At 33.2% G+C, this 23,611-nt stretch overlaps 1 protein-coding gene and 1 long non-coding RNA gene across 2 annotated transcripts; one reads left to right on the forward strand and one right to left on the reverse strand.

Annotated features, from left to right (window-relative positions):
* Nucleotides 1–433: 433 nt before the first annotated feature.
* Nucleotides 434–23,214, forward strand: LOC123656987 (probable aconitate hydratase, mitochondrial). Its single transcript, XM_045592593.1, has 16 exons — nt 434–662; nt 958–1,038; nt 1,181–1,324; nt 1,895–2,086; nt 2,279–2,465; nt 3,506–3,592; nt 11,382–11,560; nt 11,949–12,071; nt 12,460–12,657; nt 13,675–13,794; nt 18,199–18,379; nt 19,741–19,890; nt 20,162–20,363; nt 20,894–21,112; nt 22,329–22,458; nt 22,677–23,214. Exons 1-16 carry the CDS (start codon nt 630–632, stop codon nt 22,815–22,817), a joined length of 2,367 nt encoding a protein of 788 aa, XP_045448549.1. The 5' UTR covers nt 434–629; the 3' UTR covers nt 22,818–23,214.
* Nucleotides 2,751–6,901, reverse strand: LOC123656989. The gene is made up of 2 exons (XR_006743631.1): nt 6,633–6,901; nt 2,751–3,162 (listed from the first exon to the last, which is right to left on the reverse strand). It is a non-coding gene; the product is annotated as an uncharacterized LOC123656989 (long non-coding RNA).
* Nucleotides 23,215–23,611: the final 397 nt, after the last annotated feature.

The following is a 23,611-nucleotide window of genomic DNA, read 5'->3' on the forward strand; positions in this document are numbered from 1 at the left end:
ACAAAAAAGAATCATTCATTGTCCCGTTACGCTCATTGTACGCTTCCGCCGCATCTATTTTTTTTCCACTCGATTGGCCTGTGCGTCTGAGGAGATGTTTTGTAATGACATTGTCACGTTAAACTATCGTCCTTAAACCAACTTTAAAGACAACCAACTTTTATATGACTCTGTATTTTATACTTCTACTTTTTATAAAAAATAAATGGTTTTAAATTACGTTTTATAAATTGTTACATTACAGTAGTACAAAAAAAAAACATTAAAATCAAGGTATTTAAAGGAAACAGTATTGTGTGAAAAAATATAAATTACTTAACACACAATACAATTTTCGAAGTTTGTATACAAGTTTGTATTTTATAATAATATTGGCCAAATCGTTGGCGCTGACAACATTGCAAGAAACGTGCCAAAATCACAAGTGCCAAACTAATCTGCCAAATTATTCCGCTGTAGCGGCTTTGTGTAGCGGTTGAAGTGACTACGTCTCGATTAAATATTATAAGAAATTCGTATTGCGTATTAAATATAGTTGGCATAATTAAATCAAATCCATGTTGCGATCATTTATTTAATTAAAAGTTTTGATTAAAAAATTTATATTGATATATATAGGTCCCGCAACCATGGCTCACTGTATCAGAGTTTTGCATGGCCAAGTAAGTACCTGTTAGATTTCTTTTAGTTTAATTTATCCACGTGTAAACAATAAAATGCATAAAAATTTAATCAACCGTATAGAAGCCGTCACTATCATGAATATTTGTTTACGATGTTATCAATATAACAAATTAAAGATATCATGTATGAATGAAAGGTCATGAAACGTAAATTAAACTCTTAGGGGTCAGATTAAGATAAATATTCCTAGAACCGGATCTTTTCTCGATATCTTTGTGTAAAACTTGAGAATTTTGACAGAAAAAAATGGTACCATCAAAACTTTTCTTTCAGGGTGGCAGGACGAGGACGGCTCTCGTAGAAATCCAGAAAAGATGCTTCAGCGTTTCCCCTCTTACTGCCGCGGCGGCTCAGGTATACTCTTAAACCATGAAAAAGCGATATTTTTGTAGTATTTCAGTGATTTTATAACACTGTTATGTAATCGAAGTGTAACTGAAAGCTTAGTGTTGTGCGCCCTATTTCTCGATTCTAAGTATGTTTCGATGTGTTTTAGGTCGCTATGTCGAAATTCGACAAGACCCCGCTACCTTACGAAAAGTTGACCCAAAATTTGGAAATTGTCAAGAAGAGGTTAGGTCGTGAAATGACCTTGTCTGAAAAAGTGCTGTACTCTCATCTGGATGACCCCAAAGGACAGGTGAGTTAAATCATAGGGCTGACTAAGTCTATATAAAATAAAAGTGGTGGTGTAATGTATAAAAATTAATTAATGTAATTTTAAATATAATAAAATGTAAAATTTGTTCTTTGAAACATATACTCGTGAGGAATATTATTAGTAATAAATTATATATAAGTTAATGTTACATTGAATTTACAAAGTGCTAACTAAATTAGAGACTAAGTGCTATCAAATACAATATGTTTACATTTTACTTTTATTCTTGGTATTTATTTATCAATTTAGATATTACAAGAGACAGCTTATGATTCTTTTGCAATTTAAATTTAATTTTTTTAGTTGTTCAATAAATTATGTATTTTAAAAAAGGAATTTTACTTAATTTTTTTCATCCTCACTAAATATCTCCCTACTATAATATTATATTTTTACCTAATTGTCACATTTTAGAACAAAACTTTTTTAAGATAGATATTTATCAAAACAAAAAAAAAAAAAACTAAATCTTCATCTCAGAACAAAAAGAAACTTGTATCAATTAAAAAATATAATCCTATAGAACACACTTGAAATATTTTTGTGCAGGAAATCGAACGTGGAACAAGCTACCTACGTCTAAGACCTGACCGTGTTGCCATGCAAGATGCCACTGCACAAATGGCCATGTTACAGTTCATTTCATCTGGTCTACCTAAAGTTGCAGTTCCATCGACAATCCATTGTGATCACTTGATTGAAGCTCAAATCGGTGGTAAGGAAGATTTGGCAAGAGCAAAGGTAAGAATATTTTATCATAGACATTAAAAGTATACATAATTACAGCCATACTCAGAAATATTAAATAGAAAAACATTGTTCAAGAGATTTTTATTGAAATCAATTTATATATACCATACAAAAATTACTTATGTTCTAACAATAAATAAAATAATACTGATCAATATTATATCAATTTAAAAAACTATTTAGGACATCAACAAAGAAGTGTACAAGTTCCTGGAAACAGCCGGTGCTAAGTATGGAGTCGGTTTCTGGAAACCTGGTTCCGGAATCATCCATCAGATCATCTTAGAAAACTATGCCTTCCCCGGTCTTCTGATGATCGGAACTGACTCTCACACACCCAATGGTGGTGGTCTTGGTGGTCTTTGCATAGGTAAGAATTTCTTAAAGTATTTTTAATTTGTCTTAAATGTTTCCAGAAATTCTTTGAGGTTTTTTTTAAATGTTGGTATTTCCTTATACTTATGTCATCTACCATATCACATATAATTAAATTAATTTTATTTTGTTATGTATATTTTAGTTTATTTATATTTATGGCTATGTATATCACTTACCTAAAACAAGGGTGCTAGGTTGCCTATGTTAAAAACAGAAAACATACAGACACCTGATGATAACAACTATTTATTTAGAGATGAAAAAAAAACAAAGAAGATTGATATTACTTTCTTTAATTAAATTGTATAAATTCGAAGTTTACATATATTTATATAAAAGGAAACAAATATCCTGGATGAAACAAAAAATGCGTGTGTTAACTCCGGCACGCGACTGGACTTTATTCCTTTAAAATGATTATCATGATATTAAAGTTTAAATGTTTTATTAAATTGATAATTGACAACAGCCAAAAGTTCAGTAAAACATTCTCTTAAAGTCAGAAAGCGTCAGCATCAGCTGTTTCATACAATTTAATTTCCTATATTTCTTTGTCATACCACAGGCCATATTAAGTTTCATAAGGAGTAAACTCCTAATTTTCTTTCTTAAAGTTAGGGTTCGACAGCACTTTTGAATCCATTCATTCATTCATTCATTTAGATTAATGGCTTCCAACAGTGCCATTCCTAAAAAAAATAATATATAAATTCACTTGCTATTTGAATTAAAAAATTATATAATTATAATAAATAAATAGAACTCAACGGCGCTCGGGGATTTTTTTCCTGCGTCAGAGGTCCAAAAACATACAAAATACACAAGCACAAACATCCAGACTGCGACAGAAATTTATATCACCGATACTAAAGTTAGTCATAAGCAGGGATCGAACGAATGACTGTAAGCGCAAAGGACAGTGCTTTGAATACTGCGGCAACAATGTATAATTATTTACAATATATAATTATTTACGATATATATAATTATGTCTATGTAGAACCTGTATTTATCTTATTGACTTATTCCCAGGTGTCGGTGGTGCTGATGCTGTAGACGTGATGGCCGATATCCCATGGGAACTAAAATGCCCCAAAGTTATTGGTGTCAAACTTACTGGTAAGTTCTTATTATAACATAGGCACTAATTGTGCTCCATTACTCTATACTTGTATTCCGATCTTGATGAAATTTTATGATATAAGTACCCTGCTTGCCTGCCATGATTTTGCCAATATATACCAAATTTTAACTCACATGATATTGTAGTATTATTAGAAGTATTAATGTATACAGCAGCTCACCTTCCTTCCAAACTTATGTTTTTATTGTTGTAAACTTGTAACTTTTCCTTAATCATTTTGGGTTAAGGTGGCTTAGAAGGTTGTATTACGTAAAGTGTTATAGTATCAGTTGTGGCTATGATAAAACATAAAGGTGAATGTCACTGCAAGATTTGCGAATTTATTTTAAAAATATAGTACTAATAACTATAAAAAAAAATTAATTTAACAATGTTGAGAAAGAAATATGAAACAAATTTACTAATTTTTTAACTTAATAAACTTATTTTTTAATTTTTAAACTATGGTTTATGTGTTAAAAGGTATTTACTAACAAATGTGGTGAAATAATAATTTATTAAGGTTAACAGCTGTACTTAAACTACTATTACTATTTGAGTGATTTGTATATAGCTTAAAAGTGATATGTTGACTATGTAGTAAATGAGATTTTATTTTTAAGCGACTTCAAAAAAAAGGAGGAGGTTACTCAATTCGACCGTATAAATACATATATATACTAGCTGACCCCGCAAACGCTTCTTTGCCATATATGTTATTAACCCGCTTAATCCCCCCCCCCCCTATAACTTAGGGGTATGAAATATAGATGTTGGCCGATTCTCAGACCTACCCGATATGCCCACAAAATTTTATTAAAATCGGTCGAGCCGTTTCGGAGGAGTTCAATGTTTAACACCATGACACGAGAATTTTATATATTAGATATATGTATGTTCGGGGATAACTCCGTCGTTTATGAACCGATTTTAATAATTCTTTTTTTGTTGGAAAGGAGATATCCCTAGTTTGATACCATGATAAGGAAACCAGGATCTGATGATGGGATCCCAGATAAATCGAGGGAAACTCGAAAATCCGCATAGCTTTTTACTGGGTGTACCGATTTTGATGATTTTTAATTTAATCGAATGCCGATGTTTAACATGTGGTCATATTTAAATATCATCGAGATCTGATTACAGCTTTTGGAGTAATCTTTGATAATGCGTATTTACTTGACTTTTTTTTGTCTACCTACGTTGTATTACTTGTCGATATAATTAAAGTCGGTTTTTCTTCGTTTGCCTGCAAACACAATTATATGCCTCTCGCTTGTATCCTACCTGTAAACATATTTCTCTTAAAAAAATAAAGAATACTACTTACTAAACATTATATATTCTTATAGTTAGTAAAATCTGTTAAATATTTTAAAGTTCACAAAATAAACCATTACCAATGAATCAATGTAATGAAAATGTCCTCTAAAAGCCAATTACATTCCTTCTCAATAAAAAATGGTAAAAGAATACGAAGAGTAATTTTACTAACGTATCTCATATAAAGAGACATTATTTATGGAGTGAAGCGAGAAGCATTAAATTAAACCACGCGTATTCATATATTATCAGGCATATTTTTCTTTCTCCGTGTCCACGTGAGTGAGGGTTCGGAGCGTATTCACCACGCTATTACTTATTCCTATTCCTATTATATTTTTAAGAAGTCGGGTCAACATATAGGCTACATATTATCATGCTATCACCTACCGGGAACGAGCAGTAAACCTTTATTTACTTAACGCATTCTGTAACAATTAAATTAATAAAAATAATCTAACGACGCATATTTGAGTGTTGTTGTTATCATGTTAATAACCATGCTATATAAGCTAGCTTCACACTATAAAAATCACGCAATATAGGTAGGTAACTAAGCCGATAAACATAGTTAAATGAATATAAGTAGACAAGACAATTTTAAAGCAGCGCCATCTATGAAATTTTTCTATAGATATGAAATGTAAAGAAGAAACGGGTAAATGAATGTTATTTTAAAAGGTATAATCGTAGGTATTTTTGATGCTGTATAGCTTCACCCAGACGACGTCGCGGGCAGCAGCTAGTTATTAATAATGCCACGACCAACAAGATCTAAATTACTTTCATAAAATCATAAACAAAGTTTAGCTAATCTGTAACACGACATTGACTGTTAGGCGGTACGAAGTTCGCCAGGTCAGCTATTATATTCTAAAAAAATAAAACTAATTTACAGAAGATAATAAACTAATTTACACAGCTAAATAATACTGTTTTCAAGCAGTGTTGACCAGAGCTCCTTGGGGTCGGCAACGCGTTTGCGATGCTTCTGGTGTTGCAAGCGTCTATAAATTACGGTAAACCCCATCAGATGAGCCGTATGCTTTGGTCGACCTAATTGTATAAAAAAAAATTAAAGTTAAAATATAACACACAAGTTAAAAACAAATCACTAACACAGTAACTTTCGATGTATTTGTTTTATTTCAACAAACCTTAATAACGATGATTGTATTTAGATAAGTTTACAAAACAAAGTTAAAAATAGTAAGCTATTTTTGCGTGGCTTCGCGCCAATGAGTGAAACGTGTATGCGTTTAGATAACAGTGACAGTGTTCGAGAACATTCTCCGCCAATCGAATATGGAGTTTTTCTTTCCTAATATTTTGAAATTACTATCTTTAACCGGGATGAATAAAACATATAAAACAAACTATCTAATGTTTTCAAATGATAAATATATAAATTTCTCTTTACAGTTCGACTCATGATAGATAACGTCATATTAAGACAACAAATCTAGAACGAACAATAGACAATATAAAATCTATACAATCTATACAAATAAATAAAATTGGAGTGTCTGTTTGTAATATTAAAGTAACCGTTTTTACCAAATGCATATAGATGTATACACGGTACATATACCAAAATAACTTTTTTTTTTCAATTTTTGTCTGTCTGTCCGTCCATCCGTCCGTCCGAAAGCCCGCCCGCCCGTCCGTCCGTCCGTTGTATATATATATATATATATATATATATATACATACCTTCAACTTCGTTCATTCGCGATGCTACATTTCGCTTTTCGTTCTCTTTTAAACAGGAACAAACAGTTTTGAGATTCGGGATAAAATAGTTAGTTTCCCAGCTCGTAATATAGATTCAAATCTTGCCAAGTATTGTTCATAATTAATTCAGTAGCTTCATCGTTACGCTCGGCCACAGATAGATAGACAAAATTGAAAACTGTCGATCCGTTTATCTTATATCTTGCCCGTTTTGTCTTCAGTATGAATAACACATCAAAAGAAAAATTCAAAATGACTTCAATGAATATAGTGGATCTGTCACACGTAACTAAAATTTATTTTTGTTTATAGGTAACTTTTATTTTCTACTTTCCTATAATATAACCACGTACGTATGTGTGATGTGTATATTATTGTTTAAACAAACGCGTGTTGTTTATTAGACTTTGCTGACTTCTGACACGAGTCAGGTTAATTGATTCATTTATATAATATTATCATACGATAATTAGTCAATATTATAAACTATTTCATTCACAATGAATGTCCAAATTAATATATGATTATAAACCTTAAAAAATATCCCACTTGTCGCTATCATATCGTAATAATAATAAAAAAAAATTTTCAATTGAAATTAAAATATTTGCCTAGAAGAAGTTGCATAGTGCGATAATACCGCCTTTTGTACTTTTTCTTGTTTTGTAATTTATTTTAATTATTTTTTCTGTTCTAGAATAGAGAATACATTAATATTATTATAAATATTAAATATATAATGACATTTTCACCTAAACTCTGTTATAAATCCATTTCGATGAAAATTATATTATTGCTCCTGTATGCTATATACATATACAGGTAGTTAGTTATACATGTAGCTGAAAATCCTGACTGCTGGACAGACACAGGCCGCTTAACCGTAAGACAGACATTAAAAAAACATTAATTGTACTAGATAATGATATTAAAAAGAATATTGTAAACTCTTAATCAAAGTAATAAATTATGATAATGAGTAAAAACAATTCAAAAACTGCACAACTCGTTTGCTTTTAAATTGAATAATTCTGTTAAAATGATTATATTTACATTAATAAAAGCAGTGCGTTAGTGTGCATAAAATACTAGCTGTGCTCCTCGGTTTCATTTTCGTTATTTGAGGAAAATATTGTACAAAAATTTTATATAGCCTGCTAAACCGATTATCCAACACAAAAATAATAATTAAATTCTAAGCGATCCTCGCGTTCAAATAAACAAACAAACATCTTCAGCTTTATAATATTATATCAATATGAATAACAGTATAAACAAGTCCAAAATAAAATATTCAAACATTGCAATGGTTTATCTTTTAAAACTAATTATTGAACCTCTCAAAACTAGTTTCTCATACCTAATGATTCCACAGTCACAAACAAGTACATCGACAAAATAAGATTTTTTTGTTATGCATCTTTAAGTCATTAATTATTTGTCAAGGACAAGGCACAACGAATAACCATACAACCAATTTTGTCTTAAAAAACTTGGTACGGAGATAAATTCTCTTTTTGTCTTCAACCGCGTTTTCATTGCATATTTATTTGCTATGAGTCGTAGTAGGTATGTGAAATATGAAGTTATATAAGTAATATATGTTACTTTCGAAAATTATTGCTTACTAATTGTGAACTTATTATCAAAATGGATCTAGTAGTTTCAGGATTTTTCTATTTTTTTTCTTTATTTTTGTAAAAGCTTTCATAATACAAATATGCCAATTATATTCAAAAAATTTACATTTAATTTTTATTAAGGACAACATTATAATTATAAATTACACTTGTTATTTGTATATTACACACTTTTGATTTAGCTTTTGTTAATACATTTGAAAATCCCCTTACTTTTGATGTACCTGTATAATTGAACTTATATCTCTCTCTCTCTCTCTCTCTCTCTCTCTCTCTCACACTTTTCACTCATCATCGATACTTAACAAATCAATCAGCGTAAAAAATGTAAAGTGCCTTTATTCAATTTCGATATTATACGTAGTCGTGATATCTCCCTCTTAACTTCCGTTCGCCTCGCCCGATTACACTTTTCGTAACGTCACGACACACTCTCGTCACGTTATTCACCAGCTTACTCCCTAAGTAAACGTGCATAAAGAAGTTTTAAATCAAAAAACGTTTCCTAAAACATTATAATATTTATTGTTCTCTCTACAAGCTAGTGGTGTATTACAATTAATTTATCTAGATTGGTCGCGATGAAGACGTATTGTGTGTACGAGAATGATATGCGCTATCAAATGACGTCTGATCTAAATTATAATACTTACTCAAGTGCGACATATTTGCACAGGGACAATAACTGGAACATGTTTTTGATAAAATGTACCTACGTCATAAATACCAACTTTAATCGATAACAGTAAAAAATTACCTGTTTCAGAGTTTTCTTTACAAATTACATTTAAAAGAAATAATAAAAATAAAAACTATTTTTACATTTAACTGCTTTTGCATTTTGGTAGTTTTAATGTTCTGATTGTTCAATGGATTAACATGTTAATACAAACAACGGAATCCTCACTCTTGTAGATAGATTTATACGTGTTTTATGATTGTGTTTGTTCGCAAACGAAAAAAAAAAAACGACTTAAATTACATCGACAAGTAAAGCGATACAGGTACTCTGTAAAATAGTTAATTCAATGTACATTATTAGGGATAACTCAAAAGTACTTTTTAGATATCGATAGAATTTAAATGGAACCACATAACAAACACCTGCTGTCGATCAAAAAAAAGAAAGGTACACCCAGTAAAATGTTATGAAGTACAACATAAAAAATACAGTCGAATTAATAACACCCTTCTTTTTTGAAGTAACTTAATAAAGACAGGTTTCAATTTCCTATAATGTCTTTAAATGATGGTATAATTCAGCTTCACTAATTAAATCAACCGTAATTATTAAGAATATTAAATAATGATGTATGAGAAACAGTGCCCACAATGTATAAAAGGATTTGTGGTCAACTGCAAGAATTACATATATTTATATTTTTATCATACGGTATTATTTGATATGTAATCGATATCTACTTTGACTCACAATTAGTTTTCATAAACTAGTAAAAATAAAACCTACACATCAAACAAATAAATATATTACAGCTGTTTGTGTACTAATTATTATTCAGTATTAGAAAAATTCGAAAGAAATCTATGGGAATGTTAAAGTTTGACAGTTATGATAAAGATAAGGTAAGGCTGCTTCACCTTTTGTTGACAGTTGGTCCAAACGGAGGATGCAGGTATTTACGGCGTGCCAATTCACAATTCCTATTTTAATTGCTCCTAGGAGCTTTAGTTTGATCCTTCCACGTATGTTAAATTGGCGGGATTTATAAATATAATTAAATAATTAATAGATTCAATTTGGTGAGTATTTCAGAACTTGCATGCACTGGCCATTTGAAAATCGTTTGCGGGCCACTTTATGGCCCACGGGCCTAGGGTTGAGCAGCCTTGACCTGAGGATCAATTTAATCAATTTAATTTATTTAAGGGATCAATTTATTTAATTTTTATGATTTGTAAAGGAAAGTTCAAAGCTATAAAATGCAACAATATAACTACACGTGATTATATTCGAAAATGTAAAACAATCAGATAATATGTCTATACATCTTATACACATTCGTGTATTCACAAGAATGAATAGTTAATAACGTTTATTTTACATTAATCGATTAAGGAAACTATTGCACGAGAAAATCATAATTTTCAACTGTGTATTTTAATGTCACCCGCATCAATCTGATAAGATTTATTATATAAAAATTACTTCAAGTAGCATTATCAAATTATGTACGTGATTCTTGATAACAAACTAACATGTCTGCAATATCTGTGAATATGCGTTCCAATTACAAACAGAAATTAAAAATATCTTCTGAAACACTTTTTTTTTTTTTTTTTTTGAAACAATAAAATGAATATTTCGATTTTTAAACTAAAAAATTTTTGTTATTTTGAGGAGATGGGGTATAAAATGGCATAACTGGGGCAATTATCGTATTCAACCTTATACGATACGATACATCCCACTGCTGGCCATAGGCCTCTTTCTCCATGTAGGAAAAGGATTGGAGCTTAATCAACCACACTGTTCCACTGCGGGTCAACCTTATAATTAAAGAATATTCATTCCAAATTTTTTATTTAAAACGAGCAATATTTTCTTGTCATTTGATATAATATGTACCTACCAGTTGTAGAAGTCAAAATTACATACAATCTTGTTTAAAACTTAAAATGATGTCTGAATTATATAGTAGAGTTACAATTAATATACTTTAAATATTTTACTCTTATTTTTAGACGCTTAAGTTTTTTTCTATACATTTAGGTCGATATACAAGCGTTCGGCTCAACTGATAGTAAACAATTACCGTAGCTTATAGACGCAACACCAGAAGCATCGCAAGCGTGTTGCCGGGATGCCGCGTTAGGATAACTTAAAAACTACTCAAAGATCTCGTTAAAATAAATGGGACAACGTAACAAGATCAGCTTTCGAATAAAAAGGAATCATCAAATTCTGTATACGCATTAAAAAGAGATGAGGTAACACATATAAACAAAAATACAATCGAATTGAAAATCTCCTTTTTTTGAAGCCTGTTAAAAATTCTATTTACCTAAAGACATTACCTTTGATTAAAAAAAAAAAAAATCTACAACTTTTGATATTCTTTTCAACCAGGTCAATTGAAGGGCTGGACCAGCCCCAAGGACGTAATCCTGAAAGTCGCGGGTATCCTCACCGTGAAGGGTGGTACCGGAGCGATCGTTGAATACCATGGCCCTGGCGTTGACTCCATCTCCTGTACTGGAATGGCTACCATTTGCAACATGGGTGCCGAGATCGGCGCTACCACCAGTGTAAGAGAGTAATTTATATGGAAACGTTTTTGAAAAGTTACTCCATCTATAATTATATTAAGTGCCAAAGTTATCGAATTATATATATTTTTCTAATATCTTAAAATTTAAAACGACGAAGTTTTTATAAGTTTTAAAAAGGAATTTTTAAATTATTGATTTAAATATGATATATTCGATTCTCGTAAAATTTTATTTTTTTACTGTTTAGTTTTCTTATACATATTAGTATTTTTATATTTATAACGTTAGTATAGATAGGATACATTTATTTAGATTATATTGAAAATTATTCAGGTCACCTGTAAATTATATTTAAAGTTGACTGAAAAAATGTAAACTTATACTTTTTATTTTTGTATTTATGTATGTTTGTACGTTATTCCAGGTGTTCCCCTTCAACTCCCGTATGGAGGCGTACTTGAAGTCGACCGGTCGCCACGACATCGCGGCCGCCGCTAACAAATACAAAAATCTACTTACACCAGACGCGAAGGCTCCCTACGACCAGGTATTTCAGACGAAAAGGCTTCATTGTCGTCTTTAACAGTATTAGTTATGAACTATTTTGGTTTCAAGAATATATTCGATTTATTTTAATACTTAATTATCATGATTTTAAATAAGTCAAAAATTACAGTACTAAATAATTGGTAAAAATCATTCAGCTTTAAGTTTTATAAAAACTAAGTGAATAGACATTGTTAATTATTGGTTGACCTCTACAAATGGTGCTGTTTTGTCCCTTTTCTTTGTATTTATAAGATTTTTTTTTATTTACACACACGACATGAACTAAGAACAATAATACAAAGGCCCTCAGACCTTACGCCTGTGCGATTAAAACGACAATTACAACAGCATAAAATCCATCTATAAATTCTTAATTCTGTTCTCAGCTGGTCGAAATCGACCTATCAACCCTGGAGCCCCATGTCAACGGTCCCTTCACTCCGGATCTGGCCAACCCTATCTCCAAGCTCGGTGAGGCCGCTAAGAAAAACGACTGGCCAGTAGATATCCGTGTAGGCCTTATTGGATCCTGCACCAACTCCTCATACGAAGATATGGGTCGGTGCGCTAGCATTGTTAAGGAGGTAATTATATTTGTAACATTTGTGATTAACTGCATCCTTGGCCGTGTTGCGAACATTTCAATCTATACTAATATTATAAAACTGAAGGGCTTCTTTGTGTAAACACGCTAATTTTAGGAATTGCTGGTTTCGAATTAAAAATATCTTTTTTGTGTTGAATAGTCTTATTTACCGAGGAAACATTCCTCGGTATTCCTCATTTATAATAGCATTACGCTACGCCCAATAGGAGCTGAGCATTTATAAGAAATGTTACGAAAACTGGAAAAAAATATTCTTTTTTGAGAGCTTCCGGTGCTGCTTAATAAACTATTAAACCTACCCAAAAACTATATATGACGGAATTTATTAAAAATTGATTAAAAGTTCCAAAAAAAAAAGTCCGCGACATCATGTGCAATTGTGTATATCTCTTCAGGTTAACTTATTATAACCTTTTTTTATGATAATGAAGTTTATTCTAAAATAATGCACTATTTGCGAAAGTGTTTTATAGACATGATATGAATCCTTTTCCAAATAAATACGACATTCATCACAAGTATTCATTTTTGAACAAACTTTAAGGTGATTTATTGTATTAGTGTTAACCAGGCATATGAATCATTACGAATAAAAAACACTTTATCAACGAAGCAATCATAATTATGAAGATAAAATTTGTCTTTTATAGCATTTAATTTTGACGCGTAGTTAAGGAGATAAAATAAAACGTGTTATGTATCAAGTTGCACAGTAAATAGTAATGGTTTAAATAATTTTTAAGTTACGTAAGTTTTTCCTCAAATTAACGCGGTTAAAACCGCAAGGTGCAGCTAGTTTAATATAATCTCAACAGTTTCCATTTTATTATAAAGCCAAATTTATTCAGTAGTTTAGCTGTAAAATACGAATTACTTTCTTAACTTGATTACTTTTCCGTTCATTATTGGTATGCATCTCTCTCTTTTGGCATAGGCATTTAACAAGAAAGAAAAAGAACTCGTATACTAATAGTTTCATATTATTTTTGTCCAGGCACTCAGCCATGGTCTCAAATCCAAGATTCCCTTTAACGTGACGCCCGGATCCGAACAAGTACGAGCTACGATTGAACGTGATGGCATCGCGCAGACTCTCAGGGACTTCGGAGGCACTGTGAGTATTGACAGTATTAAGTCAAGGGGGGTTATGGAAAATAATAACCAGAAAATATCTTCTCGCTCGCTGTATTAGCGATAAGGCCGCCTGTTTCAACTGATGCAAATTCTATTTTTATAAATCATTTGTAATACTGTTAAAACCTTGTATTGGTGTGCAAAAGTGTAAATAAATAAATAAATATTTTGTTCAAAATCTGGAAAAGCCGAACTGAGGAAATAACTTACAGATAATATTGCTCTTAAGTAATCTCTCAAAAACACAATATACCTCTTTAGTAGTATTACGTTCCTGTAGTAAGGTAGTAAGAACACCTGGATAGATTTGCAACGAATGTCGGAAACGCTTTTGCAATGTTCTGCTACGAAAGGCTACATTGACCGCTTTACTATATGATTGGCACCCAATGGTATAGAAACAAGTGATAGAAGATTTTATTAGAAGATTCGATAAAATGTACGTAGATGCCAAAAAAAAACATCACATGCCTCATAGTATATTTGATTTTACATTTTTTTTATTTTTTTTATTTAAAATACAAAGAATCTTACAAAAATAAAAAGTTAGCATTTAACGGTGTGACATAAATCATCGTTGATTTATCCGCACACCGGCATTCGACATCGTACGCTCACAATATCAAAAAAATAAGTCGTAGCATAATTATAACAACTTAACAGTAACACACGATCAACATTTTTACACATCTACCCTCCAAGTTTTACAATTAATCAGTCACAAAATAATACAGTCGCAGTAGCAGGATACACACGGGGTGAAATACTTTGATGATATTATTTAATGTTTATTTTTTATTAATGATAAGAAATATTGTTTTAATTTATATTTTATATTTGTTTTTGTAATTTCATTTTTTAGTGAAGCTGGTAGGGCGTTTATTAATTTTGGTATTTGATATTGTAGTAGTTGTTTGCCATATAGATTATTGTAACTCGGCACTTTTAATTCAACTTGAGACGCACTACGTGTTTGGTAGGTACGCCTGATGACGTGTTGGTGTTCACCATTATGAAACTGCTCGAGCAGTAATATGTATTTAACCTGATCATGTATTGGTATTATGTTACAATAATAAAAGAGCTCGTGATAATCGTTTTCGTGATAGGTTTTAATTTTTTTAGGTATTATAGCTTACATAATTCTTATTTGCAAATTATATATTGTATCGAGGTTTGATTTACATGTTCTACCATAGCTACTCAGACCGTAAAATATAATTGTTTCGCCTAAAGCTTTATATAGGTTTAATAGAATTTTATATAGCATTTTTCTTTTAATTAAAGTTATTTTAGCCAATATAGTACGCAACTTATCACATACGTGATTAATATGTTCAGTCAATTTTAGTCGATCGTCAATTATAAGTCCTAGATATTTTTGTTTAGTGACTATTTCAACCGCCTTACAAGAACAATCGTGAAGATTAGCATGTAGACATTGGTGACTGTGCGCTATTAATTTTAAATTATTAAGTGATTTCCTATTTTGGGTAGAACTGATGTACATTAGTTTCGTTTTATCGGCATTTAGAACAAGTCCTACATCATGAGACCACTTTAACAACAAGGTGAAATCTGTTTGTAAGTCTCTCAGAGCTGCATCGAGATCGCTATTTGCTGCTATGAGACAGGTGTCGTCAGCAAGCTGGTAAATTTCACAGTTAGATATTAGGTTGACGACATCATTTACATAGGTTATATAATGTAATGGGCCAAGTACGGATCCCTGCGCTGTTCCGTCTAGTACTCGCACGTTTTTGCTGGTAACATTGCCAATCTTCACTACATATGATCTATTATTAAGATAGTCTCGACACCAATTGTTTAAGGGGCCCTGTATACCACAGTCGTTAAGTTTCTCGATAAGAATGTCATGTTTAAGCGTGTCGAAGGCTTTACTATAGTCGATAAATACTACCAGAACATGTTTTTTAGCGTTGAGGTATTTATAAATATTATCCGTAAAATTTGAGAGTAATTTGGTTGAGCTCTTCCCTGATTGAAATCCAAATTGTTTATTTGTTATTATATCGTGATCTTTATAGAAGGAGTGAATTTGTTTTGAAATAACTTTTTCAACTATTTTATCTATTGTAGAAAGTATAGTAATTGGGCGATAGTTGTCATAGATACCCTGGCTTCCTTTTTTGTGTATAGGCCTTACTATTCCAGTTTTTAGTTCATGAGGATAGATACCTTGTTTAACAGTTGTGTTAATAAAATGTGACAGTGGTTCTGCAATTTCAGCGTTTATAATTTTTAAATCTTGTGCTCTGATTTTATCTATACCTGGTGCTTTGTGGTTGTTTAATGATTTTATTTCTTTCATAACTGATTCAGCTGCTACTTTTTGGTATCTATGGCATACATTTTTAGAAAAGACATACGATTTTTTATCTAGTAATCTAATATTACACTTTGGAACAATGTTATTTACATTATTGGCAAAAGTGTCTGCAAATTTATTGGCAATATTATCATTTGTGCAATTGTTATTTAGAAACGCGTTTAAAATTATTGTATCGGCAAGACTTTTTGATCTACCAGCGATTTCGTTTAGTATTTTCCATAGTGTTCGTGGATTATTTTTATTATTATTTATATCGTTGTGAATTTTTTGATTTTTTGTTTTAGTTATTAATTTATTTGCATAGTTTCTAGATAAGTTGTACTTTTGTTTTAATATTTTATTGGTTGGATCTGAGAGCCATTTTTTGAACAATTTATCCCTATTTTCACATGCTTTTATGATACTGTTATTTATCCAGTGATTGCTAAGCCTATTTTTATTAGCACGGATTTTGAATTTTATTGCTGCTTTATCATAACAATTATGAATATTATTTATTATAATTTTATAAATTTTTAAAGGACATATCATTTGTTTTACCGGTTGCCAATCTATATTTTTAAGGTTTGTATTAAGTATGTTGTAGTCATATCTCGTAATGTATTCATTTTTCACCCGTGTGTTCCGACCTAGTACACCAGTCACTGCGAGAGCGATCGAGCGGTGGTCGGCCAGTGCAGTTCCAAGCGCCGCCGTGTACAGGCCTAGTGAGCGGGATCGCGCATATATGTGATCTATACAAGTACAACTAAGTCCATTTTTTGTCAGTTCAATGCGTGTATATTCAGTTATCCCGCAAGCTAAGCCGTAATTGTACATAACGGTGTTATACGTATGTTTTACAGGACAATCATTGCGAAGATTAATGTTAATATCTCCCAACACATACAGATCGTGATGACGATTCATACCGGACAACAATGAGTTTAGTTCTTTTAAAAACAGGCGTTTACTATTACTTGGTGGGCGATATATAGAGCATAAAGATGCCGTATAGCCAGAAGGTGTAGTTATACATCCCATTAAGACTTCACTGTGTCACTGTGACATAAAATTACACAGTAAAATTTCTGTTGTTATTTCATATCATCTCCCAGTTCCCACCTTGGGTAACTTTGAGTTTTTAACCGACTTCCAAAAAAGGAGGAGGTTCTCAATTCGACTGTATTTTTTTTTTATGTATGTTACATCAGAACTTTTGACCGGGTGGACCGATTTCGACAATTTTTTTTTTTAATCGAAAGGTGGTGTGTGTCAATTGGTCTCATTTAAATTTATTTGAGATCTAACAACTACTTTTCGAGTTATATGTAATAATGCGTTTTTACTTGACGCTTTTTTCGTCGACCTACGTTGTATTATACCGCATAACTTTCTACTTGATGTACCGATTTTGATAATTCTTTTTTTGTTTGAAAGGGGATAACCCTAGTTTGGTACCGTGATAAGGAAACAGGATCTGATGATGGGATCCTAGACAAATCGAGGGATGTTTATCATTTAGTCACATATAAATTTTACCGAGATCTGATAACTACTTTTTGAGTAATCTTTGATAACGCGTAGTTACTTGACTATTTTTTCGTCGATCTACGTTGTATTACTCGTCGATGTAATTAAAGTCGGTTTTTTTTTTCGTTTGCGAGCAAACATAATTATGTATGAGTTTAAATAACATGATTAAAGTTTCTTAGGCAAGCACAATCCAATTTATACGAGTATGTCATCTTTGCTTTAAATGAAATATGTTTAAATAGTAATATAAATTTATGGTAATTAATTTGTCAGCTGTTTTCTCAAATTATGCTGTTTTATTTTTAGTATTTACCTATCCTTTCTCTAGAATCCACTAAGAAACAAATAACGAACAACTACCATGAGCTATTTAACTATGTAATAACTTAATATTTCTTAATTACTTTACCTATTTAGGAGAAGGATTGGAGCTTCACCGCCACGCTGCTCCACTGCGGGCGAGCGGATAACTAAAAGTAAAATAGCAAAACTAATGATCGTATTGTAAATTCGTAGGTTCTGGCGAACGCGTGCGGCCCTTGCATCGGTCAGTGGGACCGCCAGGACGTGAAGAAGGGCGAGAAGAACACGATCGTGACGTCATACAACCGCAACTTCACCGGCCGCAACGACGCCAACCCCGCCACGCACTGCTTCGTCACCAGCCCCGAGCTCGTCACCGCGCTCTCCATCGCTGGTCGGTGCATACTTACTGCCTCGCGCCCCCCTCCACCGTGTCTCACCTCAAACTTAGCTGAGCCTCACCACCCTCAGCTACAATAATTATAAGTCTCACTCGAACTATGATATATATATACTACACTAGGTCAGCAAACAAGCGTACTGCTCTCCGGGTGGTAAACGTTTATCGTAGCTTATAGACACCTACAACACCAGAGGCATCGCAAACACATTGCCGACCCTATCCCCGGCCCTTCCTTGCTTCGGCTACCTTACTCACCAAAGGAACACAACACAGCTTGTACAGTGTAGTTTAGCGATGTTCTTCTTTAAGATAAGGTACTTCCCCAGTCGGGCTGCTCCAGGTTTTGAGCAGAATATTTCCTGCTGTGCCCTATCTCAATAAAACAGAATGTTGCACACTTACCACTTTTTCCTCGATTATGTATCACCTTAAACTTTCCCAGGTCTTACAGCTTTCAGCCAAACTAAGTCTCACTAAAACTATGACTACATCTAACCTCAAACTTGACCAAGCCTCACCGTTCTCACTCTATCATCAATTTAGTCTACGCTTCAGCCTGTAATATCCCATACTAGGCATAGGCCTCTTTCCTCATGTAAGAGAAGGATCTGAGCTTAATCCACCACGCTGCTCCAATGCGGGTTGGCGGATATATTCCCTCCTATGAGTAACGATCGATATCAGGTGTACACGATATCAACCGGGACCGACGGCATAACGTTCTCTCCGAGGGACGGTGGGGAGACCCACAAGAACTGCACAATACAGACCATGGCAAACACCTGTATGGCCAATACAAATGTTTGTCATGTGCGGGGATCGAACCCACCACCGCTAGCGCAACAGGTACAGTCCATCGCTGTGACCATTGCGCCAACGCGGCGTCATTGATTTAGTCTGTGTTGCCTTGAAACAACCACACACGAAACATCCGAAACAAGGTCCGAATGGAACCTTGAATAATATTAGCCACTTGAGAAACTCGGCATTCCTCAATCTTAATTAAGCCTCGATAATACCTCAACATGGTCTCACCACAAATACTTTAACTCAAACCTTGACCAAGGCTCACTTCACCCCACCAAAATATATTACACTCACAACCAAATCTCAATATTACCTTGAACATAGCTAACATCTCTCCTCTCAGTGAAACAATGACAATTTTTTTTAAATCTTATTTAGTTTTAAAACAATTGCAGCTGATAGGTTTATTACATAACTTTTAAGCGGATAATAATTTTTTTATGCTTTGAAGGATTAGTAGAAGAGAGAGAGTTAAAGTAACAAAATCTTCTAGACTTCACTAAACTAATGAATTCGCAGCTATATTCATTTACTTTCAACACTAGGTCGCCTGGACTTCAATCCTGTGACCGACGAGTTAACGGGTAAGGACGGCAAGAAATTCAAGCTGTCCGACCCCTTCGGCGACGAACTGCCCTCCAAGGGCTTCGACCCCGGCCAGGACACCTATGAGCACCCGCCCGCCGACGGCTCTAGTGAGTTACACCTAATTTTGGAGTATGAGTTGTACTTCTAAATAAAATCGTATCGTGCTATGGTTTCAAAATTCTTGTAAAAGCTCTTAGCAACTTAATAAAATCTATCTCCTTATTATCTTTTCCAATAATGTAATATGTAAAATATTGTACGTTACTATTATAAATTAGGATTAAAGCCTTTCACTAGTGCCGAGATAGCACAGATAATTTCTCCAATGTCTTATAGAAAAATAAGCTCATTAATAATTCTTAAAATATGATATTTCAGAGGTGAAAGTCGACGTATCACCAACTTCAGACCGTTTGCAATTGTTGGAGCCTTTCGACAAGTGGAACGGCAAGGACTTAACCGATATGACCATCCTTATCAAAGTGAAGGGCAAGTGCACCACTGACCACATCTCTGCCGCTGGACCCTGGCTGAAGTACAGAGGACATTTGGACAACATCTCTAACAATATGTTTATCACGTGAGTGTTTTTGACTTTATTTACTTATTTAATTTTTAATACATATTAAAGTGCATATAACTATATCACTGCTTAAACTGCCTATAAATTAAAAATAAAATCTAGTCACATTTGTTTTAAAAAGTTTTGTCCAAATTCAGTATTTTACGAGAATGCACTATAGAAATCGAGTAATGCAAAAATATTTTTTAAACGGCTTTTGCCTTGATACTCAAAGATTTTTGGTGACTTTTTTCGGAACATTTGGTTCCAAAAGAAATCACGAACTATCACAGGGACTGTAATGAGATATCGGGTGTATTTATTTGACGTGATTTTTTGGCAAGGGTTAGTCTTCTTCTTTGACACTTGACTTGGGGAGTAAGCTGGTGAACGCGTGACGAGAGAGTTACGAATGATGCGATGGGGCGAGGCGAACGGAAGTCGGAAGGGAGATACAAGTTAATGAAGATAGAAAGAGAGAGTTACGTTTCGTAAGTTGTACTTCAATCGTGTGGCCTAAAGCACCTTTCTTTTTTTAATTTCCAAAGCGCAACGAACGCAGAGAACGGCGAGCTGAACAAGGTGCGCAACCAGGTGAGCGGCGAGTGGGGGCCCGTGCCGGCCACGGCGCGCGCCTACAAGGCGGCCGGCGTGCCGTGGTGCGTGGTGGGCGACGAGAACTACGGCGAGGGCTCCAGCCGCGAGCACGCCGCGCTCGAGCCGCGCCACCTCGGCGGCCGCGTCATCATCGTCAAGTCCTTCGCGCGGTGAGTGGCCTGACGCGCGTCGGCGTTTGTATTGGCCGTTGGATTGTTTTTTTTTTTTTATAAAACTAGGTCGGCAAACAAGCCCCTCGTGACTATTAAAAATCTCGGATGTGAAAAACAGCAACTTTACAGGAGAGCGATTCAAAGTGTAAATTGCGTGTATCTTTTTACTTATTTTAAGCAGGATCATGAAATTTTAAAGTAATGCTGTACAGGCTATTTATGTTTAATATTATTACTAGCCAGTATTTAATGTGTAAATATTAGAAAAGTCACTTGTTACATTTTTAACAGATTAAGACTAATAGGTACTGATTTGTCAGAAGTACCACAACTGAATAATATATGCATAAAATAAAAAAATTCTCTTCAGCTGATGATAGACTTGGTTATTTGGGAACGTTTTATGAAATAAACAAAAAAATGCAATTATGCAGTTCCGACGATGTTAATAGTCACTAGCGAAGCGTACCGCTCACCTGATGTTAATTACCGTAATGCGATTACCGTAGCTTATACACGTCTGTAACTCCAGAAGCATGGCAAGCGCGGAGCGTCTGGCGGGCGGCGGGAGGTCTGGTCACCCTACTTACCAACAGGAACACAACGCTTGAAATCAGTATCATTTAGCTGTGATCTTCTGTAAGGTCGAGGTTACTACCCCAGTTGGGCTGCTCCCTTGAGCAGGAAATTTCTAGCTGTACCCTACCTCAGTTGAATATATCAGGGTTTTCTGTGTTCGGATCCCCCCCGACACAAGTGAAGTGGGGACCGTTGAATGTGAGGCAATAAAAAAAAAGAAAAGCTTGTAGACCCAGCCTACTGACTTAATTTCCTTGGAAAGATTATCACACACTGACTGCGGTATCGTCGAAAATTGACGTTTTGTATTTTTTTTTAAAGACAAATGTATACATACACGTGTAGACAAGCAAACACCATTATTATATATAGTCTAATAGAATCAGTTATTTAGTTTAACTAATCTTAGTTTACAATTGAACTTAAATTACTGCTGCTATTTACTTGTTTTTTTTTTTATATACTGCTTAGAAACTTAAAAAAATCATTAATAACTTTGATAAATCTGCAACAGATGATATACCTAGTAATTAATTACAATACACTAAAACTACTATTTAAATTACGTTTTTTTAAATTACTTTTTTTAAAATTACAATTTAAAAAACCTTTTTATGTTGTGATTTTGTTTTAGAATCCACGAAACCAATCTCAAGAAACAGGGTCTACTTCCGCTTACATTCGCGAACCCCGCTGACTACGATAAGATCCAACCCACTGACAAGATCTCGTTGCTTGGCCTTAAAGATCTCGCTCCCGGCAAGGTAATGTAGCACTGAAAATAATATAAGCCATTATCATTACCTCGTGGTTTTTCTGTATTTTTAATTACTGATATTATATTCAGACTCTTTGCTATTTTTTTCGAACGTAAAAACGTCGAGGTGAATAAATGATTGAATGGCGGCAAAGGTCAAAAATGGTGGCAGTTGTTAAATAATACCAACCTATGAAATTAAATTTTATATTCATTTTTTTCCAGCAAGTGGATTGTGAAATAAAACACAAAGATGGCAGCACTGAACGCATCAAACTTAACCACTCTATGAACGAGCAACAGATCTCCTGGTTCAAGGCTGGTTCCGCTCTCAACAGAATGAAGGAAATCGCATCCGGCAAATGAAAGATGTCTAATAACTTACTCTAACAAGAAATGTAGTCAGAATGTAGAACCAGAATTGCAAAATGTATACAAATGCCATAAATAACTTTATCCTTTTTTTATCAACTATATTTATGTTTATTAAAGTATGAATGATTTCTAAATGCAGCTAAGCAGTATTGCTTACGAGCAATTACATATTAAATTGAGTAGTTTAAAACTGGCATCAAATACTTCTGAGTTCAAATTATTTCAATAGTGCATTTTTAAAATTCGAGTCTAGACAATACTTAATCGTGGCGGTGAAGAATCTTTACTTACTACTTAGTGTAGTGTTTTACAAAAGTTAGATGAAACTAGGAAATAAGATTGAACACTTTTTTTCTATGTACTATAATAAATCAATTATTAAGTGTAATGTTTTATTTAATTATTTATGTACATAATGTTAACCAAATAAAATTTAACGGTACGAACGTAAAAAGCCTTTTTTATTTCCGTCATTCTTCTATCATTAAAGCGCAATATATATTCTATATCACCTGCGTAACTTGCTGAAGATTTTTTTCGTTTATTACAAGCTCATAATCTATGAAATTTGTTGATTAATTTGCATTAGGTAATCTATTTAGCCTAAATTATTATTTCTTATAGGTTGTTTTTTATTTTATTGTTTTAGAAGCAAAACTTCAGTTTAGCTAATCAGTGCTGTCTCAACTTCAAATTCATGAACAATATTTTGTTTTGTTGCTTCTGCAATGTAATTTTTATTTATTAATATAATTTTTTTTACCTTCACACTGAGTTTTAACAGA

The sequence above is a fragment of the Melitaea cinxia genome, chromosome 10, assembly GCF_905220565.1.
Source record: "Melitaea cinxia chromosome 10, ilMelCinx1.1, whole genome shotgun sequence".
Taxonomy (NCBI): domain Eukaryota; kingdom Metazoa; phylum Arthropoda; class Insecta; order Lepidoptera; family Nymphalidae; genus Melitaea; species Melitaea cinxia.